The sequence below is a fragment of the Arachis stenosperma genome, chromosome 4 (assembly GCF_014773155.1).
Source record: "Arachis stenosperma cultivar V10309 chromosome 4, arast.V10309.gnm1.PFL2, whole genome shotgun sequence".
NCBI lineage: Eukaryota > Viridiplantae > Streptophyta > Magnoliopsida > Fabales > Fabaceae > Arachis > Arachis stenosperma.
In genome coordinates, this window is record NC_080380.1 from 33,755,556 (window position 1) to 33,767,200 (window position 11,645).

General features: G+C 39.8%; 1 protein-coding gene across 1 annotated transcript; it reads left to right on the forward strand.

Annotated features, from left to right (window-relative positions):
* Window positions 1–8,464: 8,464 nt before the first annotated feature.
* LOC130974860 (uncharacterized) lies at window positions 8,465–11,376 on the forward strand. The gene is made up of 5 exons (XM_057899701.1): window positions 8,465–8,606; window positions 8,715–9,921; window positions 10,062–10,461; window positions 10,546–10,980; window positions 11,308–11,376. The coding sequence occupies exons 1-5, from the start codon at window positions 8,465–8,467 to the stop codon at window positions 11,374–11,376; spliced, it is 2,253 nt and encodes a 750-aa protein (XP_057755684.1).
* The last annotated feature ends 269 nt before the right edge of the window (window positions 11,377–11,645 follow it).

Below are 11,645 nucleotides of genomic sequence, written 5' to 3' on the forward strand. Positions count from 1 at the left end.
TTAGGTGAAAACTCATCAATATCATCGGGAAACACTTCTGGAAACTCAACACAACCGGAATCTACTCCAACCTTTGATCATCACCCGAAATGCCCGCGGTTAACAACAGGATACCCTGACATTCGATTCCAGAACAGTTCACCATCATCGAATTCAAGTAATAATTATTCACCACGACCGGCCCTTCTGTATTTTCCGGCATAAAGTACACCGACTTTGTAGAACAATCAAGAAGGACATGGTTCTTAGATAACCAGTCCAATCCCAAGATAAGATCAAGACCGATCATCGGCAAGCAGACTAAATTATGAACAAAATCACGCTGCTTGAACCTAAAGGAAACTTCTGGGCATCCTAGCCTAGTCACCATGGCTTCATGGGTAGCATTATACACTCTTAGATTATAACCTAAGGTTACGATCTTCAATCCCAACTCATGGACTTTCTCAAATGCAATGAATGAATGCGATGCTCCCAAATCAAATAAAGCATTTAAAGTTTGACCAGCCATTTCACAGTTACCTCGGATGAGTGTCTCGGATCCCACGACACCTATAGCTGAGGTGGTGAACATTCGACCAGTCTGTTGTGCTTTTCCAGCACCTTGTTTCTGCTTCTCTAGACAGTTTGGGACCTTATGTCCCGCCTTACTACAGTAATAGCACAAACCCCATCCGGCCATACACGGGGCTCCCGGATGGTGACTTCCACACCTAGCACAAGCTTGCTCATTTTGTGGTTGCTTCCCAAACCTTTTACCTTGGGAGTTGTTGTTGTTGGGTCTCCTGAAAGAACTTTCCCACTTGAAAGGCGAACCTCTAGGTGCAAAGTTCTTCCCTAGGTTCTGTGGGAATGGTCCCTTGTGATTTCCTCTCTCAGCGGCTGCCTTCTTCACACACTCTTCAGCAACCCTACACTTGTTTACCATCACAGAGAAAGTTCTGACCTCTATTGGTCCCTGAGCTCTATTTCTGTTGTTGCCATGATTGTTTATCCGTTGCCCAAGAGCTTCAGCAGTGGCTTGCATTGCAGCAGCCATGTTTTCCAACGTAGTCATAAGGTTCACTGGGTCATTAGGGTTAACCTCCGGTGCACGAGCATTAGTACGACCTCTACCACGGCCTCTACCACGGCCTCTACCGCGTCCACGAGGCGCCATCTGGTTCTTATACACACCAAACAATCGATATTAAGTTGATCAGTCTCAATATCGAAAGTTTAGTGCTTCAAGTCCCAAATGCATGCTAATGAATGTTTATGTCAATTATATCAAGCAGATATACTAATAGCACATAACACACATACAGAGAATGCACAGAAGCATAGTCAGTCCATCCCTCAGGCTCTACAGGAACAAACTGCTCTGATACCATAATGTAACACCCTATCATACAGAGTCTTATGCTTAAGTCATAATTCAAAGATGACAAGGTATTACGACCTCTAAAATAAAAATTTAGTACGTATAGTAGTATGAATGATTGATTATAACTAGGAGCCTTTGTAGAAAAAGGGGTAAACAAAAATCGCAACTCGAAAGCGCAACACTCCGATCGATAACGTAACGAACAAGGATAACCAACGCGAGATTATATATACAAAGGAGTGTCAAAAACAGGAATATCAAGACTCAAAATCCGGCTGTGAAGATAACCGGTCCGAGCATAGCAATATATACATATGATAAAATAAGGAAAACTCCAAAGGAAACCCAAAGGGACACAGATACAGAAACCTATTCTCTAAAATCTCCTATAAGAGGAGTCATCACAGTTTGTATTATTTAATGGAGATAAAAGTATCTAAGCAAAACATATAAACCAAAACAGAGTCCCGAGAACAAAGGATCTTCACAAATCCAGAAGTCTCCAGCAGGCCTCAACGAGAAACCTCACGTCCTGCATTTGAAAATCACAAAATCCGCATGGGTGAGAACCAGAGGTCCCCAGCATGGTAACAGCTTCCACATATATAATACATAATAATAGAGGAAAGCCAAAGGCAATCCTAGAACTTCCTCCAGATAATATCAAAGCTTATAAACAAGCTAAACCGTATGTGGCGACTGACTAAAGATTCTTCAGTCGAACTAATACTTTCCTTTCCATTTCCTTCACACCTCCCAACCACCAGCAGGAGTATAATGTAGCAAACACAGTTATATCAAACAAGAAATATACAAATAGGAACAAATAAGGCATTTAGACAACTAGCAAGTAATATGCAGTCAAATAGGCAATCTCAAACAATTCATATAGTATGCATATGATGAATGCCTGTCCCTAGTGGCTGATGATATCATCTGTCGGTTATAGAGCCAACCCGACAAGTCCTGGTAGCTAACCATTGGACTGTCCCTCTGTCGTGTCTCCCCAACTCGAGTTATACTCAATATAACTTGATCATAATCATGATCCATATCCATCACCCTCACTGGTGAATATTTATGGGGGTGAGCTCATCCGGGGCTTTCACAGTGCCCGGCCACCCTGACGACATAGGGTCAAAAGAGCTTCAAGTCTCAACCTGGAGCACGTGGTGGCTAGCCACTGCTTTCTCCCAGGGAAACTCTCATCTCTGACAATGGAAGTGCAACATTCACAACTCATTCAACAGCATATACATGCCTTTATTCTTAGCCATAATCATGGCTCCGCCGTAACACGGCAATAATCCAGCCATTCGGCTCACGGTTAAATTCATAACCAGCCATATGACTCACGGTTAAATCCATAACCAGCCATTTCATTAACAATTACGGCCTTTCGGCCCATGGCATAACAAGAACTTCCACCGCCATCCTCCGCCTCTCACAAAATCATCTTTGATCCTCATTGGTCATTCATTTTTCCCTTGCTTCACTCGCAAGTTACCACATTCCCTAGCTCCTTTTCTAATGGCTAGGCATATCATAATGATTTAAGACATAAGTGGTGAGATCGGAGGCTTAGAAGTATGAGATTTGGCTTTTAAAACTCAAAAATCAACTTTGGGATGAAAACAGGAGTGCGCATACGCGTGGATGGCCTCAAAAACTCATCGACGCGCATGGTTGTCAAACTCGCGAGTTAACTCGTAAACTCGTACGAGTTTACGAGTTTAGGTAGTGGAATCGAGTTGACTCGGACATAAACTCATTTCTGGGTAGACTCGGGTTGACTCGGCTAGACTCGGATAAAATCGTGCAAACTCGCGAGTTTGCTAGCGAGTCAGCGAGTTTAATTTCGTTGCCCATTTTTGCCAAAACGGCGTCGTTTTGGCCCAGAAAAAAAAAAAAAACCAGCGCTAACCCATACCCGCAACCTAAACCCACCCGGCACCCACACCCACTAATGAAGGAGTGAACTAAAGTTTGAAACCCTAGTGACTCCCTCAACCAAACCCCAGACGGCCAGCCTCACTCGTCTCACACCCTCCACCATCGAACGGCAGCGTTGTCTGCGCCGCCACGCAGAGGCCGGACGCCAGAGTCCAGACGGACCCCTCGCCTTCTCACGGTCTCACCTCCCCTCGCCTCATCCCTCGTCGGCTCGTCCCCCACCTCTCACCCACGCAGCGTCGCAGAGCCCAGTGAAGGACCGCCACGCAGAGTTGCAGTCTCGTAGAGCCCACCAGGCCACCACCAGGCAGAGTTGCACAGCGCCAGAGCCCACCACCAGTCCACCACGCCGTTTGCCTCCCCTCCCCTGTTCTGCCCTTGACGATTAGATTTTTGACGGTTTAGAATTTTACAAATGAAATCTCGTCGAAGTATAGTCTCTAAACCAACAATAATCCTCTCATACAAAAATTTGTTTGTCACAAGTACAAACCCCTAAAATCTATAAACCGAAGTATTTAAACCTCGGGTCGTTCTCCCTAGGACTTACAATAAAGTGTTTTGTTATTGGTTGTGAGTTATTTTGGGGTTTTAGATGAGAAACATGAATGGTAAATGGTAAGAAAACTTTATTAACAAAATGGTCTTGGCAAGATTTGGTTGTCAAGGGTCTTCATCATTATCACTAGCCACAAGTATGGTAGTTGCAAGGATTAATCCCACTTAGTCATCCTTAAATCAATTAACAAAGGAAAGTCAAGTGAGTTGTATCAACAAATTGTATGAAACATCTACCTACAATGGTAACTCAAATCACTTATTAAATGAATGTAAAAGAGTGGAAAGAGTTTACCATGGTGGGGTGTCTCCCACCTAGCACTTTTAGTTTAGGTCCTTAAGTTGGACATTTTGAGAAGATCCTTGTCATGGTGGCTTGTGCTTGTACTCATCCTTGAATCTCCAAGGATCTTTGCTTCTCAGTTGGTTGACAGAAATTCCAACCAAATTCAGTAAGCTTGGGCAAAGTTCTACCCAAGATATGAGTTCCTCTAGTTGGTCTTCACATAGCGAGCCGGGATCCCATATCTTATCTTCGCATCCATCCGTTAGTTGAGTTTCATGATTTTGTCGGATGGGTGGATAGCATAAATGTGGTTGACACACAGAATTCTCTTTACTCCACCAATGCTTCCTTCTAGATCCATACAAGGTGATTTTTGTCCCAACATCATCCCTATACCTTGAGGCCTTGACCTTGATAAGCTTAACACCTACTTTCCAACCACTACACAACTCATTCTTACTTTTAATTCCACAAAGAGTTCTAAGTTGACCATCATTTTCAATCAAACCATATTCAAGCGAGAGATTAAAGCTTAGGGATAGAGATTTTACCCACTTAAATGTCGTATTGGATGGTAACTTGGGAAGGAAGGCTTCCCCACACTTGGACAATGCAAGGTCCACTTCTTTGTGCTCTTCTTGGATTATTTCCACCTTTTCAAAGTTTTCTTCGATTCCAACCTCATCGTCTTTGTTACGGGGTTTGGTGTCATTTTTAAGAACGTCATCTTGTCTAATGAGAGGTGATTCAATTTTGGATAGAAATTCATTGATGAATGAGTTCATCTCTTGATCAACCTCTTCATATTCTTCAATTTCGATGTACACCATGCCATTTCCGTCTTCCTTGAGAGGTTGTACACACTCTTCTATAATTTCAACTCCACGTCCAATGGGTGAGGATTCCATTGTAGAGAGAAATTCATCCATGATTGAATCCATTTCTTGATCGGCTTCTTCCAAGTCTCCAGTGATGGTACATTCCCATGGACTTTCAACATCGCCTAAATCTTCAACCATCTCTTCCTTTTCTTCAATGATCACAGGCTCCTCCAATTGTTCCAACACAAAATTTGACTCCTCCCTTTCCACCGAATTTTCCAATTTCTCCTTCATGCTTTGCTCTTCTTTTGACTTTGCACATGGGGTCATGGAAGTACCTCGAGTGTTCAAGCATTGGTAGGCTAAGGTGGACACTACCTTGGTCAAGTTGGTCACAAACTCAAGTGTATCCCGCTTCATAGCTTCTTGTCCTTGAAGTAACAAAGTGAGAGGATCATCTAGCGGGGCTTGTGGTGGGTAGGAAGGTTCATCCTTTTGGAGAGAGGGTTCATAATAGGAAGGTGGTTCTTCTTGGTAAAATTGTGGAGATTGTGTGCATTGAGGTGGCTTTTGGTAGTAATCTTGATAGGGTTGTGGTGGTTCTAAGGGTTCTTGCTCATAATGGTCACAAGAGTATGGTACGGGGGTTTGGTCATACGAGGGATATGGGTCATAGGAGGGTGTTTGGTAATGAAAGGCTTGTGAGATTGGTCGAGATTCATGTTGAGGATGAGATTCATAGGCATATGATGGTGATTGTTGAGTGTCACAAAAAGAGTCATCATAGCCGTTAAATTGACATGCATTAGGATGGAAATTATACCTATACGTGTCCGGAGTTTGTTGCCAATAGGAGTGATCAATTCCTTGAGGCTCCTTCCATCTTTGATGGTTCCATCCGTGGTACATGGTAGCATTGAAGTTCACATTCCCTACAACACAATTGGAACCAAACTCAAAGCCAAAGTGAGAATTCATTATGGAAAAACAAAATAAAACTAACAAAATCTAGTAAACAAGCAAAAGACAAACTATTTACACTATTCACATATGTACAATAACCAATAACATAACACCATTGCAAATCCCCGGCAACGGCGCCATTTTGACGATTGGATTTTTGACGGTTTAGAATTTCACTAATAAAATCTCGTTGTAAAGTATAGTTTCTAAACCAACAATAATCCTTTCATACAAAAGATTGTTTGTCACAAGTAACAAACCCCTAATTTTATAAACCGAAGTATTCAAACCTCGGGTCGTTCTCCCTAGGATTTACAATAAAGTGTTTTATTATTGGTTGTGAGTTGTATTTGGGGTTTTAGATGAGAAACATGAATAGTAAATGGTAAGAAAACTTTATTAACAAAATGGTCTTGGCAAGATTTGGTTATCAAGGGTCTTCATCATTATCACTAGCCACAAGTATGGTAGTTGCAAGGATTAATCCCACTTAGTCATCCTTAAATCAATTAACAAAGGAAAGTCAAGTGAGTTATATCAATCCTAGTCCATAAGTCCTAGCTTTCCACTAATTGGATTAATGAAGGCTAGAGTTAATGGCTATCAACTAGCAATCAATTGGACACTAGTGACTCAAGAAATTCTAAGTTACCTTCTCAAGCCAAGAACATAAAATCCTACTCTAACATCCTCTCAAGCATTTCATCAAACACTTGGAGGGTAATGAAAGAAAGCATTTTTATTTGTAAGGAAAAGAAGGAATCAACAACTAACAATTACAAAGAATTAACAAAACAACAATCAACAACATCACAATCACATGAATTATCTCAAATTGCATTATTAGAAGAAAACAAAAGAACAAGAATATCTCAATTACAAAACCTAGAAACAAAATAAGAGAAATTACAACAAGAGGATAGGGATAGAAAGAAGAACCAAAGTGTAGCAATCATCAATTGAAGGTGGAAGTAGAAGGAGACTTGAATTAAACCTAGAACTATGAGATCCTAATCTAACCCTAATTCCTAATCCTAGAGAGAAGTGAGAGCTTCTCTCTCTAAAACTAACTCTAACTCCTAAAACTAAGCTAATGATAACTAACATATGTGAATGCCTTGCCAATCCCCTTCAATCCTTGGCTTTTATGTGCATTTTGGCGCCAAAGTTGGTTGCTGAAACCTTCCCAAAATCGCCAGGCACGTGCTTCATAAATGAAGTCATGTGCCCTCATCGGCGCGTGCGCACATGGTACGCGTGCGCGTCCTTGACCTATTTCGCAATGTGCGCGCGAGCGCCTTGTGCGCGTACGCGTGCTTGGCCGAGATCAACTCTTTGGCTTTTTGTGCTTCTCTCCACTTGTATGCTTCATTTCTTGCTTCCTTTGATCCATGCCTAGCCTATTTCAACCTGAGATTACTAGCAAACACATCAAGGCATCTTATGGAATCAAAGAGAAACTAGAATTCATCAAAATAAGGCTTACAAAGCATGTTTTTACACTTAAGCACAATTATGGGAGAGATAACAAAACCATGCTAATTCCTAGGCTAGATGTGACAAAAGGTTATCAAAATATTCTAAATTCAATACAAGATAAACCCTCAAATTGGGGTTTGTCAGCCCTCGTCAGCCTTGTTCTGTTTTTCTTCACTGAAGCACTGCCGATCTGCTTCAAGTGATAAAGTCTGCCCAAGTGCCCATCTCCAAGGTAATTTTGTTAAACTAATTCAAATGCTAACAATTTTGGTTGCAATTATTCAATTCTACAAATTTATTAAGGCCCTGATCTGCATTTGATCTGTTGAAAAAAAAATTAATGTGTGAAAAAAACTGATGCTGCTTGCCTGCTTCTGTAATCTGTACTTCATGCTTCATGCTTCAATCATGGTTAAAATCTGTTATCTGTGGATACTGGATAGTGCTTCTGGCCTTCTGCTATATATATTTTTTCTTTTGTTTTCTGCTTCTGTTATGTAGTTATGTTTAGTCTTTAGTTTACTGAAATCTGAAGTCTGAATTAGTGAATTCACATTCACTGAATTGAAACTCTGAAGTCTGAATTGTTAGTTAGTGTTACTGACTTACTGTGTTAGTTTAATTGAAAGTCTGAAGTCTGAATTGTTAGTTTAAATGAAAATGTATCTGTTGTGTCTTGTGTGATAAAGTGAGTATTGGAGTATTGGTGGTTGACTCTGGTTGCCATTGTTTTAATTTGTTTGTGCTTGATCATATTGATGACCTCAAAGGGGGTTCATATGAGTATGACAATGAGAAATTTGTTTAAATGAAATTGCTTGCTGTACTGCATTTGGAGTGATGAACTGATGATTATTGATTAAGTCTTATGATGCTAAAAATTTTTCATCTTTTAAACATTATTGTTGTAAGTGTAGCTGAAACTAGTGTTAGTTATGAATTTAGTTATTGGATAATCTGAATCTGAATTTAGTTAGTGGATAATCTGAATCTGAATTTGTTGTTTGAGTTGTTGATTTTTAGGGATAAAAATACAAAATGTCTGAGAATGTTGGTTCAGGGACAGGGTCTTCGCTTCCTAGTATTCCTAGACCTACACCTGCTGTTTCTAGGAGAAAAAATGCAACTGGAAATAGAAGTGATATAGGATGGAAACATGGGATTGATGTTCAAGGCAATGGTAAAAAAGTGAAGTGTAATTATTGCTCAAAAACTATAAGCGGAGGGATTTACAGATTCAAGCATCATCTTGCCGGTACTAAAGAGGATTAAGAGCCTTGTGCTTCAGTACCTGAAGAAGTGAAGGCTGTGATGTTGAAAGTTTGTGTGGAGGCTAAAGAAGCATCATTGAAGAAGAGAAGATTTGGTGATGATGAGGATTATCCTGAACAAACAGAAAAGGAAAAGGACAATTCTCAACAAAGGGGGAAAGATATTCGCAACTTTGTCACAAAAGGAAAAGGGGCTCAAGTTCAATCAACAATAAATCAAATGATGAAGAAGGATCTAAAGGAACAATGTGATCAACAATGTGCCATATTTTTCTATACAAGTGCTATTCCTTTCAATGTTATTAAGAATCCCGAATTTTTAAAGTTTTGTGAGATGGTTGGTAGATATGGAATTGGCTATAAACCTCCTTCTTACCATGAGTTAAGAGAAACCCAATTAAAGAAAGCAGTAAACAATGTTGATGAAATGCTTACTGAATTTAAAGCAGAGTGGAAGAGAACTGGTTGTTCAATCATGTCGGATGGATGGACTGATAAAAAAAGGCATAGTATTTGTAATTTTTTGGTGAACAGCCCTAAAGGAACAGTTTTTCTTTATTCATTGGACACTTCTGACATCTCGAAAACAACGGATAAAGTTGTCAAAATGCTAGAAGATGCCGTAGAATTTGTTGGTGAAGAGAATGTAGTCCAAATTGTTACAGATAATGCTGCTAATTATAAGGCTGCTGGAGAAAGAATGATGGAGACTAGAAAAAGTTTGTATTGGACACCATGTGCTGCACACTGCATAGATTTGATATTGGAGGATTTTGAAAAGAACCTAAAGGTGCATGAAACAACCATAAAAAATGGAAGAAAAATCACCACTTTTATCTACTCTCGGAGTATGCTCATTAGCATGTTGAGGAATTTTACAAAGGGAAAGGACTTGGTTCGGCCAGGTGCCACAAGATTCGCCACTGCGTATTTGACTCTCACTTGTCTTCATGATAATAAAGGACCGTTGATGACTATGTTTACTTCTGCTGATTGGAAGACAACTAAGGTTGCATCAACGCCTGAAGGAATAAGAGTTCAAAACATGGCCTTGGATAGTAGGCTATGGAAGAATATTGTCATATGCCTCAAGGCTGCTGCTCCTCTCATTACAGTCCTTCGCTTGGTTGATTCAAATGAAAAACCAGCCATGGGTTTCATCTTTGAAGGCATGAGAAACGCCAAAGAAACAATCAAGACTAACTTCGGTTGTGTTAAAAAGAGGTAATCTTGAGTTTTGACTAATTGAAAGCTTTAATATTTGATTATCAATGTATCATGTTAGTATGTTACCATGTTTTCTTCTTATATTCAGTTATTTATTTAATTTTCTTATTTTTATTCATTTGCATTGTTATTTTTAGTTATGAACCTATATGGGAAATTATTGATGGAAGGTGGGAAAGTCAATTGCATAGACCATTGCATGCAGCTGCGTATTATCTTAATCCTCATTATCACTATGAACCAAATTTCATGGTTGATGATGCTGACATTAAGATTGGTCTATATAGTTGTTTGAAAAAACTAGTTCCTAACCAGGAAGAAAGGAAAAAGGTTGGTCTACAGCTTCCTGACTTTCATTATGCTAGAGGCCTCTTTGGTAATGAAACTGCAAAGAGTAGTAGGAAGACCATGCTACCTGCTGAGTGGTGGGACTTCTATGGAGATAGTTGTCCAGAACTAAAGAAGTTTTCTATCCGAGTTCTAAGCTTAACTTGTAGTTCATCTGGTTGTGAGCGTAATTGGAGTGCATTTGAAATGGTAATTCCTTATTCCTTACTTCCTTAGAACTATTCATTATTAATTTTTTTATTTTTATTAACTATTGGCACTATATGTTTGTAGGTTCATACAAAGAGAAGAAATCGGTTGCATCAAAAGAAAATGAATGATCTAGTGTATGTGATGTATAATTTGAAGTTAAAGGGCAAGCAAATTAGAAAAACTCCAGAACTTGAATTTGATGCAGTGCATTCTGATGATGAGTGGATAACTGAGGATGTTAATGAAAATATTGCTGAAAGTGTTGAGCATTCTCACTTGCCAATAAATGACAATACTAATGATGATCCAAATAGTAATGAATTTGCTATTCCAGGTATGAATAGTAATGAATTCAACATGGGTGAGGGAGGTGAGAATGAGTTTATTGGGGATCCACAACAAAATTTAATAGAGGAAGAAGATGAACATGTGAATGATGATGAAGATTTTGTTGGCCGTGTTGAACCTGAGGCTGAAAGAAATGATGTTTCTGATGAAGATGGTGAAGATGATGATGTTGATGCCATGGAAGATGAAGATATTGGAGGATTTGAGTTTTAGAGTTTATTAGAAATTTAATTGTTGCTTTGTTGTTTTCTTTTGTGTTTTGGTTATGTCTTATAAACCTTTGATTGTGTAATTGTGTGTTTTATGTTGAACTAGATAAATACTTGTGAAGGATTTAAATGTGTGATCCAAAGTACTTGTTGTAACTTGTAATTTTAGTATTAGGTTAATTTATTATGTGTTTTGATGTTGAAATTGTTAGGTTTAAATGTCTATATCTGAGTAAATATATATATATTATACATGATATATATATTTTTTTAAAATGTATAACAGGTAAACTCGTACGAGTCTACGAGTCGAGTCTACGAGTCGAGTCTAGGTCAGCTCCACGAGTTTACCTAGACTCGCGAGTTTGACAACCTTGTCGACGCGTATGCGTCATGCACGCTAACGCGTCGATTGAAAAATAGCCAAGCGACGTGCACGCGTGGGTGGTCTAGTGCCCCAGGCACAAAGCTGGCATAATTCTGGCACAACTCTCTAGCAAAATGGCTGGGCATTGAGTGCAGCACATCGGCGGGCCCGCGCACACCACGCGCACACGTGGATGGCATTTTCTGGAAGAACGGCGCGTACGCGCCAAGTGCGCCTACGCGCGAGAGGTCATTCTG

What these genes read in the sequence shown, in the direction of transcription:
- LOC130974860 (XM_057899701.1), top strand. Translation starts at nt 8,465, where the DNA reads ATGTCTGAGAATGTTGGTTCAGGGACAGGGTCTTCGCTTCCTAGTATT. An exon ending in ATTGGAGTGCATTTGAAATG is followed by an intron (nt 10,462 to 10,545) that starts GTAATTCCTTAT and finishes ATATGTTTGTAG; the next exon opens with GTTCATACAAAGAGAAGAAA. An exon ending in AAGATGGTGAAGATGATGAT is followed by an intron (nt 10,981 to 11,307) that starts GTTGATGCCATG and finishes AATGTATAACAG; the next exon opens with GTAAACTCGTACGAGTCTAC.